Below are 15,583 nucleotides of genomic sequence, written 5' to 3'. Positions count from 1 at the left end.
GTCTTTTAGCATCTTCAGTATTTAGTCTGTCCTGAAACATGAGGACTGGTGTCATGTAAGAGGTCGTGTAACACAGGTCCCTTCCGATTGACCAATGTAAATTTTTTTTGACAGGTTTTTGATGCATTATGTTTAACCACTGACATGATTGACGCCTGTTGTATAAAATTAACTTTTCATCACACATGATTAAGTTTTCGAGAAAAGGCTCATTTTTTGCTTTGTGCAAAGCTGCTGCCACACATTAAGCTCATGAAATACCCATTGATCTGCCTTTTATTACTTCACCAAGTGTCTTTAAGAATCAAGAAACTGTCGATACACTTGTAAATACAATTTACAACTAAATAGTTGTGCTGCAAGTCCATTAAGTGTTTGGTAAGGGTTTTCTTCCACGTTAGGCCTGAGTTCATCGTCGTCAATTACTCGTAGTTGTATCCTCAGGGTTTTTTATCCAAATCTGTCGTCACCAGCCAAAAATTTTACAAACCACAGGGGTATGGTCCGTTCGTTACATCGGGCCTTCCCCGAATGCCGTGGTAATGTTTCTCTAACTTAGGCTGCAGAGTGTCAACGTTTAAACCCATAAAACAAATTTACTCGAAAATCGCGTTTCCATGGCCATATTTGATGATATACTAAACAGTGTGCAATCAATTGGAATGATAGTAAATATTATCAAAAAAGAGAAGATTAATAACGGCTTATCATTATCTGTAAACATTTAAAAAAAATAAAAAATCCGCTAATCCCACATTGAATTTCTGAAGAGATAAAAACGGACATTTCATAAGAAATGACCCAATAGTTCGACCTACCATATTAGATTGGCTTTAGAATATAGAGAAACTTCGAAATGTTGATCGAATTATATTAATAATTTCCGAAAACTGAAAGATATTGCTTCACTTATCACCAATTACAAAACATATAACTTATATTATCAAGAAAAGGTTCAAGTTGAATAAATGTATTCAAATAACCAATTTATATTTCACCGTTTCTATTAATTTTTCTTGTCATGTTAATTGGTAATTATAATTTGTAGATATTTAGAGTATTGAATAAAAAATTCTCTGGCTGTTATCCCAGATAATAAGACGTATTATAGATAAGTTTAAAGTTGATAAGATGATATTGTTTACACCTAAAACCATGTAAATAATCTATTTTATACTTCAAGGCCACGTTATAAACGTAAATAAACTCCCTGCGAGATAACCTGTCGTTTAGAATTGATTGTTCTTTGTTAATTAATTCCTGAAAAAAAATTATAAATATTTCCCGATTGTTGATTGAAAAAGCCATTTGAGTAGTTATCGAATTATCAGAAGGACCTAATAGTATGAATAAAAGTGGAGCAGCTGATCGAAAGATCAGTGGATTTCTGTCATGGCTGGGTTGTGTACCCATTCTTCAAATTATTTTTATCTGACTTAGACACGGCTAATTCTCTGATTATACAGTATCATTTCTTTCCAATGTTATGTTTTTCGGTAGGGTATACGCAAATTGCAAAGCCTTCAGTGCTCTACGTTACCCATATGTTCACTTGGCTTCCAAGTTAGTGATATGTAGGAACTTTCATCATCCTGTTGGACTCTATTTTAAACACATTTTTCCTCAGAGGTAGGTGATCTTCAATATACTTCAAATGCAATTCAATTTGTGCTTCAACAATTTTTAACAGTGTGCTTTCGCAGGCCACTCAGTACTTCAGTAAGGTTGTTAAGGGAGGAAATGGCAACTGAAAAATCTGTAACTGAAAGTGAACAAAAACAGTATCGGAATAGGTTGGGTAAGGAGAAATCTCCTTATTTGTTACAACATGCGACTAACCCCGTAGATTGGTAAGTTTCAACAATATGTTTATAAATAAATCAATCATTAATCAGTATTTCATTGGCACATTCTATTGCAAACAATGAGTAGGAATTTATTATGTTAATGCAGTGTATCATTTAATTGGATTCAATATTTGCTTTAAGACATTTAATGTTTGGTCGAGTCCATAGACCTTATAGTCTATTGACAGTTGAGAAAATATTTACAATTGTTGGAATACATTTTTTATATTTATTTCCTATTTTCATTACTTAAAGTGGTTTGTTATTTATATTTCCAAATTTTATATTGAAATTTCATTTTGTCACTTTAAATATAAACATTTCTTTATATATATCTGGTTATCCATTATTTGATTTGGTTCATTATGAAGTTACCTATTTGAAAATTAAGTAAACTTATTTGACATCGTCATTTTGAGGTAATAAACAAACATATTTTCATTTTTAAGTTTATGTGTTGTAAATATCCTATGTATGGTAAATCATCAAGCATTGCGTTAGCACTTTTAAAGAAAATATGTTTTGATCTTATTAAATATCTGTCTCATTATTTTTATATACCTTTCTTCACATCTGATGCTCTTTTTGATTTGTCTGTTTAAGGTACCCATGGGGTGAAGAGGCCTTTGCGAAAGCTCGTGAAGAAGATAAAATTATTTTTCTTTCAGTCGGCTATTCTACCTGCCACTGGTGCCATGTAATGGAAAGAGAATCATTTGAAAATGAAAATGTTGCTTCAATTATGAATGAATATTTTGTGAATGTTAAAGTTGATCGTGAAGAAAGGCCTGATGTTGATAAGATTTATATGACATTTGTCCAAGTAATACTCTTCCTTATCAACGTTGAAAGTTTTGTGTTTAATTTTTTATTTCTGATTTCGTTTTTTCTGCCAGGCTACGTCAGGAAGTGGTGGGTGGCCTATGAGTGTATTCCTGACTCCAGATTTAAAACCAGTAGCTGGTGGTACTTATTTTCCCCCTAAAGACAACTATGGTAGACCTGGTTTTAAAACTGTACTTCTTAACATGGCAAAGCAAGTATGATGTTCAATTTTTATTTTCATCATATTATGTACTAGTATTGCATCTCGTAACATTTTTGAAGTATGCTTTTATTTTTTGTTTATATTTAAAATTTGATTTTTATAGTGGGCTGAGCAGCGGGCTAAAGTTTCAGCTACTGGTAAAAGAATAACCGAGCTCTTAGAACAGACGACTGCTTTTGATGTTAGCCTAGCTGGTTCATTGATTGGGGGAGAAGTACCAGGAAAAGAAACTTGGGATTTATGTTTTAATCAACTTAGCAACAGTTATGAGCCTTTGTTTGGTGGCTTCTCAATGGCTCCAAAATTTCCACAACCAGCCAATTATAGTTTCCTATTTCACCTTATTGCGCGAGACCCTAAGTCTGAGAGTGGGGAAAAAGCAAAGGAGATGGCACTTCATACGCTTGACAAAATGGCAAAAGGAGGAATCCATGATCATGTTGCTCAGGTAATTTTACAGTTTATCGTAGTATATTAGTACTTAATGATTGTTATCATGAAATTCAGTAATAATTTGCCTAATGGTAAAAATCTTTGTTTTTCATGTATAAGTGCTAAAATCATTTTTTTGTTGTTATTGTATTAATTACTTGCAGGGCTTTGCTCGGTATTCTACAGATAGCAAATGGCATGTACCACACTTTGAAAAGATGTTGTATGACCAAGCGCAATTAGCTATTGTCTATTCTAATGCTTATTTATTAACAAAAGATAATAAGTATGCTAATGTGGTGAGGGATATTCTGACCTATGTTTCTCGAGATCTGAGCCATCCAGTAAGAAAATATATTTATTGTTGCTCTTTATTGCCTATCACAGCTGCACTTTTAAGGAATTAATCACCTTTAATTATCTTTTAGGAAGGTGGTTTTTATAGTGCTGAGGATGCTGATTCGTATCCGACGCATGACAGTACTGAGAAAAAAGAAGGCGCTTTTTGTGTCTGGACCTATGATCAAATCAATAGCCTGCTAAGTATACCATTGCAAACAAAGCCAGAACATAATTTAAGCTCAGTATTCTGTCATTATTATAGCATTAAACCTAGAGGAAATGTATCCCCGGAAAATGATCCTCATGGTGAATTAAAAGGTCAGAATGTGCTAGCTGTATTCCATTCAGAACGTGACACCTGTGATAAATTTGATTTAAGTCTTCCAGATCTACATAAAGAACTGGAAATCGGGAAAAAAATTCTCTTTGAAGAAAGACAGAAAAGACCGAAACCACATCTGGATAATAAAATTATCACTTCATGGAATGGTTTGTGAAATTATTGCCTTAGTATTTATTGTCTATATTTAAATTTTTTCTTTAGGATCATTTACTTAATTAATTACAAATTTTTATGATCGAAACCTGTCTTTTGCCAATTAAATAAGATATAAATCTATTTAATCACTGACAGTAAGCAAAATTTATTAAAATACTCGACAAAATATTTGGCTGCTAAGACTAATACAATAATTCCTTGCTGTATCTTCACTAATATTGGTCCCTTAGGTATTTTATTTTTGAAAATTTAGTTATCCTTCAGATGAGAATCTGGAATGTTCTGGGAGAACATTTTTTAGATAGATTTTGGATTATTAAAAAAATTAATAACCAAAAGTGAATATATTTCAGAAGACTATATACAATTTTTATCTTAATCAAAATCCTTGTCAAGAAAAAAACATATTTTTGGCTATTACCCTCAAGATACCCTATTTTATATAAAAAAATCATAGACTGAAGCAATCTGTTCAAGAGATATTTATGGCACAGACAGACCAATGGCCCCAAAGTTTTTTTTTGTATTAAGAAGGCTCTAAAAGGGATAGATCCATTGAAAACTGCACATCAAGAAGTTGGCCTGAATACATTACTATCTTTACGTTGGTGGTAAAGAAAGTAATAAAAAATACTCATATTTATTTTTTTTTATTTAACACTGACTGATCTCCATACAGATCCATCCTTGTTAAATCCTTTGTTAAATTTCAGATTAGTATTAATTAAAGTATATATATTTATATAAACTACTTATATTAAATAAACTATAATAAAAAAAAGGATACCAGGCTAAAAGAATGTTGAATAATCTGAGCCCAGTATATACCGTTTATTGAAAATTCTTGTTTTGTACTCCTTTATCTGATATTTGTTATTTCCCTTAACTGATTTGGAATGAAATTATTTCCATTTTATGTTACAGGGTTAATGATATCTGCCTATGCCAAAGCTGCGAGTGCATTGAATGATGAAGGCTACAAGCAACGAGCTATCGATGCTGCAAACTTTGTCAAGAAGTACCTCTATACTGACAAAAAAAGGCTCTTGAGAAGTTGTTACACTGAAAATAATAAAATTGCTCAAATGTATGTTGGTCAAAACTTACTTTTAACATTTCAATGGTTTTTTATACTTTTTGTCATTAACTTTGGATATTAATACTTCAGCAAGGAGCCGATTGAAGGATTCTTGGATGATTATGCCTGCCTCATCAAAGGCCTCATTGATCTATACGAATGCACGTTCAATCCCGACTGGCTCGTATGGGCCTCTGTTCTACAGGCCTCTCAGGATGAACTGTTCTGGGATCATGGGCTTGCTGGCTACTTTTCCACCTCTAATTCGGACGGCCACAATCTTTTCCGGCTTAAAGAAGGTTTATAGATCTTTATGTTTAGTTGGTTTTTAAATGATTAAATTACACCAACATTCCATAGAAAAAAAAGTTTAATTATTCAATTTAGAAAAGTCACGATTATATCTCAAACGAGTTTACCGTTTTTGTTTCTTTTTTTTTAGTCATTTTTGTTTTTGTTGCCTCTTTACCAAATCATTTTAGGTGCATCATTTGATCTTGGAATAGCCAAAAAAAATTTTTTCTATAAACTGCTATACTAAAACTTCTTACGATTTTGATGATACTGGTGTGAACTCTTCTTTTTAAGCTCTTTTAATTTTTCTCATGCAATACATCTCTTAAATTATTGTTATATACGATTATATTAAAATTTATTTATCTTTTACAAAGTTTTAAATGGATTTAATATTTGTTATGTTAGATCAGGACGGTGCCGAGCCGAGTGGTAACTCAGTTGCAGCTGGTAACCTGCTAAGACTGGGCTGTATGTTAGATTGCCCAGAAATGAAGGAAAAGGCCAGTAAACTTTTATCTTCTTTTACTTCAAGGCTATCACGAATCCCTGTTGCACTTCCCGAAATGGTGTGTGCTCTTATGCTCTATCACGACGCTCCAACACTGGTACGTAATAGCATCAACATTCTTCATTTGTCAATTACCAACTGTTGATCAAATGTTGAGTTCACTTAAAACTTCCAAGATTGTTTGCCGTGCGTTTCATATTCTTTTGTTTTGGTATGGCCCAATCAAAGTTTTCAGCACAAAGTTTATTCTGTTTGAAACGTTATTTATTTATGCGACACATATGTTAGGGATTTGGTTATAGAATCGTCAAAGCCAATTCAGTTCAATCTTTTTTTAGTTGGCAATGTTTACTTAAAAATTATTTTAAGAGTTCTCTATCTTAGAAACCTTTTAAACCAGTGATTTTTTAAAGTTGTTCCTAAAATATATGAGTGTAACTCTATTAGGCCCGAGGACTTGAGGGTTAACTTTTATTTTTGGTAGGAAATAAAGAGAAATTATGTGAAACTTTTACTAACTGTATGGTAATTCTTCAGCAAATTAGATTCATTAGTCATACTCCCCAGCAGAAGATTATTGTCTTACAATTATATATTATTGATGGTATTATTATTTCTACTAGTTTTATAACTTAAGTTCATATTAATTTGTAATCTTATCTTTTGAAAATTGTGATTCTATAAATTTGTGATCCTTAAAGAGGTCGTGCTCGATGAGACTTTCAGTTGATTGTATGATTTAAGTCAAATTTCAAAAGTTTTCACAAAAGTTGTTCTTGTAATATTTCTAGTTGCCTAACTCTAACCTTTTTCTTTTGTAATAGGATATAAAAAATGTAATAAATTATTAAATTTAATTGTTTAAATAAATAAATTTTATCCAATTTTAGTCTCTAAACAATTTTTAAATAAAAAAAAAATTTTAATTCTTAATTTAATGTGAAGAATTGACAAATTAGTTAATTAGACAATCTAAGAATTGCTTATTAACAAAATTTTATGATTCCCTAATGTTTTAATATTTCATAGGGTAATTGTGGACTGAAATTAATCACCTGGGCAGAATAGCCTGCATAATGTTGTTTTTTTAAATGATGTGGTTCTAAAATCGTATCAAGATATCATATGTTTTTAATCATATTGTTATTTGCTTAAAATTGTTAAAGATCATATGTATAATAAAAGCTGTTTGTGATCAATTTTCCTTGAGGATCGTCTAATTTGCTGAAATGTCAGACTTATTAAGAAATAAAAATTGTTTTTAGACTGAAATTGGATAAAAGTTATGTATTTAAACAATAATAACCTGTCTCAATAAAGTGTAAAGATTATTTATAAATTAAATTTAATGTTCTGCTTTTAACCATTTATTCAATGCTATAAGAATCAATATTAAAAAATGAAAAGTCTGATTTTATGGAGTGAGTCTCATTCTGTTTACTAAAAAGTTAATATAGTATTTGTAGTATTAGAATGATGTTGGAGCTCAGAAAGCTGTGATTTGAATATGAATATACTGCTATGTAGTTACGCTTGGATTGTGGGACATCTGGAAAAAAAAAGTTTTTTTACAAATTTTATATTTGACCTATTCCATAGATTGGGGTCACTTTGGGACAGTCTATACTGGGACCTTTGTAGAGAATGTCATACCAGTCTATGCTATTGCATTTGGAATACGTCCAAGTCAAAATAACTTTTTTTTTTTTTTATTCAGTTTTGGCACTATCAAAGCAAAGCAGTAAAGGAATAATATATAATTTTAGAGACAAAAAGATTTAAATAATGAAACAACATATGTACTTAGAATTAACCGAATAATTTAATTAAGGATTGAATGATTTTTGAAAACTAGTTATCCACTTTAAAAAGAAACTACGTATTTCACTTTTTTTAAATCAAATGTCATTTATTGGATTTATCAGGTCGTGGTTACTGGAGATATGAGCAAAAGTGAAACCGTAGAGCTAATCCGTGTCGCTCAGAGCAACATAATCCCAGGCATAGTGTTGGTGACCACCGGATCTAACTCAGACAACTTTATCGTTACGAGAAATGAATCGGTGAGAAAGATGAAGAAGCTCGGTGATCGGGAAGCGGCGTACGTGTGCAGGGGTAGAGCCTGCTCCCTTCCCGTCACGTCTCCTGTAGACTTGGCCGCTTTGTTGAGGATTTAATTTATATTGTAGGTAAGTAAGTATGTTTAAGAATAGTTGGTCTTTGATTATTATTAAAATTTATTTACTGTTGTAATTGCTACATCAAATTTGAACACAAAAATACATTATTTTAAGGAAACTTTTACAAACACTTATATTCTTATGAGACCAAAGCTTACTGACATTAAATAAAATTGCTGGTATATTTGCCAAGAATTAAGAAAATAAATTATTATGACATATGGAATATAATTTATTTATTTGTTTATTCATTAAAATCATTTACTAATATTTCAACTTTCTACCTTTGATATGCTAGTAATTTTATACTGTTATTGAAATTAGGGTGACGTTCCAATCAGATTTCAATTGTCAAGTTCACCATATATACACGATTTGATTTTTATTTTCAGTATGTTGAATTTTTTTTCCAATCTTCTGATTATGAATTATTTTTTTGGTATAATTCATAATCAATGATTATATTATATAATCATTGATTATGAATTATTTTTTTGGTATAATTCATAATCAATGATTATATTATATAATCATTGATTATGAATTATTTTTTTAGTGTGCTGTTTATTGTAGCTTTAGTAAGGTTTGTAGGGTATCATACTTTGCAGTAGCTATTAAAATCATACAATACTAGGTTATTCAGAAAATTTTAGTTAAAAAAATAAGTGTTATTTAAATTTAACTATAAAATCTGCACATTAAAGTTACTGTTCAAAATATAGACCATAATTGTCAATTACTTTATATTTTAAACCATCTTTCTGCATTGTCGAAACATGGTCTTGTTTCATAAATTTTGAATATTTAACTTACTTAAATAATGGCTTACCATACCATTTGAAACTTTTTGGATAATTATATTCAAATGGTCCCAAATAGATCTTTAATGTTGTAATTTCTCTTTTTTTGTTTAAAAAAAATATATTTATTCATCAAAATTATGAATTATTAATCAATCCTTATTAAAAATTACTTCAAAATTTATGTGTTAAGTTTATTAAAATATTAACATACACTTTATTGAAATATCCCAATTTCATTAGCACAATTTATGCAAAAACCCAAGTCCAGATATATTAGCTTATAGCAATTAATTTGTCGCCTTTCTACGTTTATTAGATGGGTATATAGAATTATTTTGTTGATTTTACAGTTTATCTATTTTCTTCTTCAATTTTTCTTTTGATTTAGCGATTCTCTACCAGCAAATCATTGCTCCATAATTGTAGTAAGATCAGTTGGTAGCTTCAATTTTTTAATCTTATAGATCCTTGTAATTTTAATCCAATGAAGTTTCAGATAAAATCATTGATGTTCTGGAGGAGAATTTTCACCTCCCCAACACACTAAAGGAGGTAGTGGGTAATATTTACCCTATAAGCTTTCTATAAAACTTAAATCAACTTCCACTGAACAATTTATTAAAAAATTATGCACAACCTCCCTCCTTACATACAATTATGGTACTGAAAATTTGGTGAAGGTAGATTAAAAGGGATATGAAATAGTGATCTAAATGATGGCCAAAAAAAAAATTACCTATCATCGCCGGTAGAGGATTGTGTTGGATTATTCAAGGTGAACCACAATTAATGCATTTTTTTTACTCCGAAGTCAAAGAAGCCCTAAATGGAGACTTAAACATCAGTAACGAATAGAAACTGGATTTTTATGTAGTAACACACTGAAAAACTTGCAGTGAAAAATCCAAAATGTTTTTGCATTGAAAACTCAAATTATGTAAAATGAAAAACACCCAAATCTTGGAGTTGTCAACCTTATTGTATAATTTATGTTAATACATAGAAAGCTTACCTAACATCATTTGAATAAAATTAAACTCGCTAAATACTCTTTACATTAATGCAAACAAATAAAAAACAAAATTAATCTGATTAAAAACCTAAAATTTTGTCCTTAATTGAAGAGCTATGAGGAAGCTATTTGTATTAAATTATTTTATATTCATATCACTACATTCAATTTTTAACTTTAAGTTCTAGAAATAATATAGAGGAGACCATATAGAAATATTTAAAAATATTTTTCCAAGCATAATTCTCTTTTTCATTTCCCCTAAAATTTCACATTGCTTGTTCTGCTTAACCTTCCAATTGTACAATAAACCAAAAAACTAATAAGTAATAAATCTGTATTGAAAAACTTTAAAAAGTATTTGTAAATTCATATTGACCAGACCAATTGATTTTTGTTTGCTTTTTATTTAAAATAATGTAAGGTAATGCAGTATAATAATGTATAATCAAAATTGAAATTTCCCCAGTGATAAAAAAGTCACATGAGAGAATGAAGGGACTGGGAATCCAACTAATAAACAACACTGAAACTTTTCTATAACAAGTTTATTCTAGAGAGACTTTTTGATAGTTTCCGGAAACCACTCGTTAATTCTATTTCAAGAACATTCGTCACTTGTGTTTACTTGTTCTTTTTTTAAAATTGAATTTGACTCTTCATATGTTAATCAATGCATTGCTTTACCTCAAATTTGTCGATGTTATAGTATAAATTAACTATGAAAAAATAATAAAATGAATAAATATTGGCATACATTGAGCTATGTGTGTATACTATGAGGAATTTAGCTGAAGCATTAAATTTTATCCAACAAAAATCAAAATTTTGTCCAAAACAGTATAGCATGTTATGTTATGCAGATAAAACTCAAAACTTACAAAATTGTAGAAGAAACATAAAACGTGCAATATCAAATTAGTTTTATTTGAATTTCCCATGATTCGAATACCTGTTGAGGTTTGGCTGGATTTGAAGTTAGGGAACAAAAGTTGCAATTGCACTAAAATCCGGTCTCCAGTAATGAGCGATCCAAAATCTTGTAGCAACCCAATGTTGTTTTAATAAACTTTGTATATATTCACCTAAGTTTCATTATTTTATGTCTGTTAGTTGAAACAGACATATCTTGATTAGACAATTCCTCTAAAATTAAATATACTAATCTTTCCTTTTGAAATATGGCCATACTTATTTTAATGACTAAATCATTATTACATCTACCATCATCTAGATTTGTTAATACAGTCAACTTGATGCCCGACATTTTTTCAAAACATATTATAAGAAGTTACAATATAAGAAGTTCAGTGGGTAAATCACTGTGTTACTAACTCCTAGGTTCCCGGGGTTCAAATCTGGTTGCAGCAGATAATTATTTATTCTTTTACTGTAGATTTGAGTCAACCCTGTGGGTTTTGCAGCCATCCAGGGTCTACGCAGCCTCATTAAGTGGGTACCCTTAATTGGGGGAAAAATCAGGCGGTTGATAGTGATCATGAACACAAGCCACCACCTTGTATAAGCACTGTTCAAGAAACATTACTTCTTTAAAAAAGTACTGAACTCCTGAACTCTTCATAGGTTCTAGGGGTCGAAATTTTCATTTTGATCACATTATAAAAATATCACATTTTACAGATGTAAAATATATTAGTTTTATTTTATTTGTTTCTTTGATATCAGTTTCCATTATGTTTTAGGCTATATTCTGTTTATGAATGGAAAGTGAAGAGAGGAACCAACCGATGAAGGTTTAGTGGTATGATGCACTCTAGATCTCTAGCTGCTTGTTCTAAAATTAACGGTTACCTCAATTTGTTATTTATATAGCTAAAAGAAAAAAAAAAAAGAATTGAAGTATTTATGTCTTTTTTCCTTTTTTATACTTGTAATAGTTACTTGGATTATTACTTTTATCTTTTGTTTTTTTTTTTTAATATCATTTATTTTCTCTCAGGTGACTTTTGTTTTTTGTACTTGTAAGAAGTATTTGAAATTATTTATTTTTATTTTTTTGCAAAAGTTATTTCGAAGTCCCCTAGAAATTTGCAAAGATGTACTAATTACCAATTAGATAACCGTAAGTGAATTATAAATTTCAAGTACAATTAGTTAGTTTCATTTTTAAAGTCATGTTTTCATTATTGATATTAATTTCCATTAGACTTAAAAAAGCAACTCAGTTTGAATCTCATTTTCTTATAATTATTATATTCTAATATCTTTTACACCGGAAATGTAAATATTTTTCAATTGAATCAAACTAATAAAACTAATCAAAAGGATTCTGTTATCATATTTTAGTTATTGTAATTTTTTATTATAATTAAAAAAAAAAAGAGTGTAAATTTATGTTAACATTACCCTTTATGTTATTTCCAACTTTATCTTTTGTGATAATTTTGGGAACTGCCTTTTGGGCAGAATTGAGATTAATGGAAAGGCTGTAAGAATCAATGGTGATATTTATATATTGTTGTTTTTATAAAGAGATATTAAGACAATTTATGTATTTATTTAAATAACTTTATGTGTTTTTGTAAATATAAAAAAAAATTGTTAAAGTATGTTTTTGATGATGAATTGATCAACTTGAAAAAAAAAATATGTTAATGATTCAATAAATGATTGAAATTTATTTATTTTTAAAAATTATAATTGAATAGCATACCAACCTAATCTTTCTACATTTTTAATGAAAATTACATATTTAGAAACAATACAGGTTCATGTAATGAATGTGGATATTATATGTAAATGACTTTTGAAGAAACTGCTCATTTTAAGAAGAAAATTGGTTTCCACAAAATTAGTAAAAGGTTCTGTTTTTTTTTATATACTTTTTTTTTGTTATAAAAAAGTTTTATAGATGTTTTATAAAAGCAACAGTTTAACTTTTTGTTTTTCATTACTGAGTAAAAAAAAAATCATAAATAATTATTTTTCAATTCATCTATTTTATTTAAATCTTTCGAATCCATCTGACACCTGTCTGAAGACTCGAGAGACTCCAGCTAAATGCGTACTCTGTGGGAAAGAAGGTCATCCTGCTAACTACAAAGGTTGTGAAATATACTAAACTATGCAATGTCAAAAAACCACAAATTCTGCCTTAAAAGTGTTCCTTCAAAGCAAAGTGGTTCTAGGAGAAGAACTTCCTGGCCCATCAATGAGTGAAGTGGAACATCGTACCCCAGTCAACAATCGCTTCTAACAACCCATCAACTCCAGAAGACAGCCTATTATTAAATATGTAGAAGTAACTCGTCGAGTTCAGGCACCTCAAGCTTCCCCTCCCCTCCCTTCCTCCATGAATATTTCATCGATTTGGCACTACTGACTAAAACCCATTTTACAAAGGATTCTTACTTCTACATACGCGACTATGTTGCATATAGAACAGATCACCCTGACAACACATCCCATGCAGGTTCTTGTATCCTTATTCATAAATCTTTATCTCACTCCCTTATTCCTTCCACACCGTCTGATATTATTCAATCAACATCCGTCAGCTTATCCTCTTGCCCGTTTAACATTACACTTTCAGCTGTATATTGTTCTCCAGGTAATTCCCTTTCCTATAGCCATCTTGACTCCTTATTCCGGTCCTTTGGTCCGCGATTTATTGCTGGAGGAGATTAGAACGCCAAAGATCAATGGTAGGGAAGCAGAGCGTCCAATACTCGTGGTAGGACTCTTTCCCAAGTCACAACATTCAATAGTTATTCCATCCTCTCCCCTAAAAATCCTACTTATTGGCCTACATTCCTTAAAAAATGTCCCGATATCCTTGATATATTTGTTACTTCCCAAATACCCACCTCACAATCCACAATTCAATCTTTAGATGACCTATCTTCAGATCATAGCCCGGTTCTACTTCACATCCATTCAAATCCTATTCCTAGACGCTCTCTCCCTTCAATGGTTACAGGACAGGTAAACTGGAAAAATTGTCGGACTGATCTAGAAAACGTACTTGACTTAAAAATTTCACTAAAAACAAAAGAACAGCTCGACTCTGCTATCGAAATACTTTCTAGATCGATAGGAACTACTATCATTAACAATACTTCACCAATGAACATAAAAAGTTTTAGAGAAAACAACTTACCTCATCACATACAAGCATTATTAACAGAAAAACACCGGACAAGAGCGAGGTGACACAGAACAAGATATCCTTCAGACAAAAGTCATTATAATACATAGACTAACAAACTAAAAGCAGAAATTAAAAAACACAGAATACAAAATTTCCAGAACTTAACAGAAAACTTAAATACCACTGACAAATCATTATGGAGAACTACTAAAATACAAATCCTTCAACCATCCACTTCTCACTGAAAATAAAACTTGGACACGATCAGATGAAGAAAAAACTCAAATGTTCAGCGAACATTTAAAACTTTTAACTCCCATCCTGATATCCTTAATCCAACCCATCTTGAACATGTTGAAGCAGAGATTACAATTCCACTCCAAATGACCCTTCCTCCTAATGCCTTTCATCCCTCAGAAATAATGAACATCATCCACCAATTACCTTCTAAAAAAGGTCCTGGCCATGATCTTATCACAGCACACATTCTAAACCTCTACCCTCCTGTCCTACAGTGTCCTTTCTAAATACTCCACTAATGCCTGTTGAACAGATTCGATACTTAGGACTCCATCTTGACAAGATACTTGGAATCCATACACAAGACTGAAACGACAAGAAACTGCTCATAGATTCCGATTGCTACAACACTTACTTGACAAGCGCTCTAAACTTCCCATTCACTACAAAAAATTAGTATACTCTACGATAATCACCCCAATTTGGACATATGGAATTGAGCTCTGGGGCTCCACCAAACCATCAAATTCCTCCCGCATTCAATCCTTACAATCCAAAATTCTTGATGCACCCTATTATGTTACAAATAAACTCACTCACAAACGTCTTAACATCCCATTCGTTGCAGATTTGGCCCAAAACAGATATGCGTCTTTTCATTCCAAACTCCTTAACCATCCTAACCCAACCTAATTCTTAATCTTTCATCCTTAACAATCCCTGATAATCCTCCGACGCGTCTGAAGAGAAGACGCCCATGGGACCTTCTAATTTAAATTAATGTTTGAAGTACCACCAATGGGTGGTTCCTTCCCAAGATTTTCAAGTGTATGAAACATACAACATATTTACTTATTGTATTTATTATTTGTACAGTTGTAAATCACATTAAATAAATAAAATAATAAAAAAAAATCTTTCGAAATGTAATATTATATGAAAAATAATTACATATTAAGGCTGTCCCATTGCATTTTTATTTTACTTTATTAAATTCATAAATGAAAGAACATATTTGTAAACATTGAATGTACTATAGGATAAAGAATAATTTCATCAAGGCATGAAGATTACATCCAATGATATCTCTTTGTAACTAATAGAATTTTGTAAAACATTTTTAGATTTTGCAATGCCTATTTAGTTGCATAGTTTTATACATCATAAAAATCTAGGCTCTTGATTA

The 15,583-nt window shown here is 30.6% G+C and overlaps 1 protein-coding gene across 2 annotated transcripts; it reads left to right on the top strand.

Moving 5' to 3' along the window:
- Positions 1 to 1,198: 1,198 nt before the first annotated feature.
- Positions 1,199 to 12,687, top strand: LOC106686674 (spermatogenesis-associated protein 20). Of its 2 annotated transcripts, none has more exons than XM_024361595.2 (12): positions 1,199 to 1,629; positions 1,704 to 1,850; positions 2,451 to 2,670; positions 2,744 to 2,887; positions 2,999 to 3,343; positions 3,492 to 3,671; positions 3,756 to 4,158; positions 5,093 to 5,255; positions 5,337 to 5,545; positions 5,949 to 6,148; positions 7,977 to 8,236; positions 11,750 to 12,687. In XM_024361595.2, the coding sequence occupies exons 1-11, from the start codon at positions 1,487 to 1,489 to the stop codon at positions 8,226 to 8,228; spliced, it is 2,406 nt and encodes an 801-aa protein (XP_024217363.1). In that variant the 5' UTR covers positions 1,199 to 1,486; the 3' UTR covers positions 8,229 to 8,236; positions 11,750 to 12,687. The 2 variants fall into 2 exon arrangements, with proteins under 2 accessions (XP_024217363.1, XP_014285586.1); XM_014430100.2 differs by having other exon boundaries at positions 1,200 to 1,629; positions 7,977 to 8,240.
- The last annotated feature ends 2,896 nt before the right edge of the window (positions 12,688 to 15,583 follow it).

The sequence above is a fragment of the Halyomorpha halys genome, unplaced genomic scaffold (assembly GCF_000696795.3).
Source record: "Halyomorpha halys isolate HHAL.00 unplaced genomic scaffold, Hhal_1.1 Scaffold859.1, whole genome shotgun sequence".
NCBI classification, from domain to species: Eukaryota; Metazoa; Arthropoda; class Insecta; order Hemiptera; family Pentatomidae; genus Halyomorpha; species Halyomorpha halys.
The sequence above is the reverse complement of the archived record's forward strand: the minus strand, read 5'-3'. Positions and strand labels throughout refer to the sequence as shown.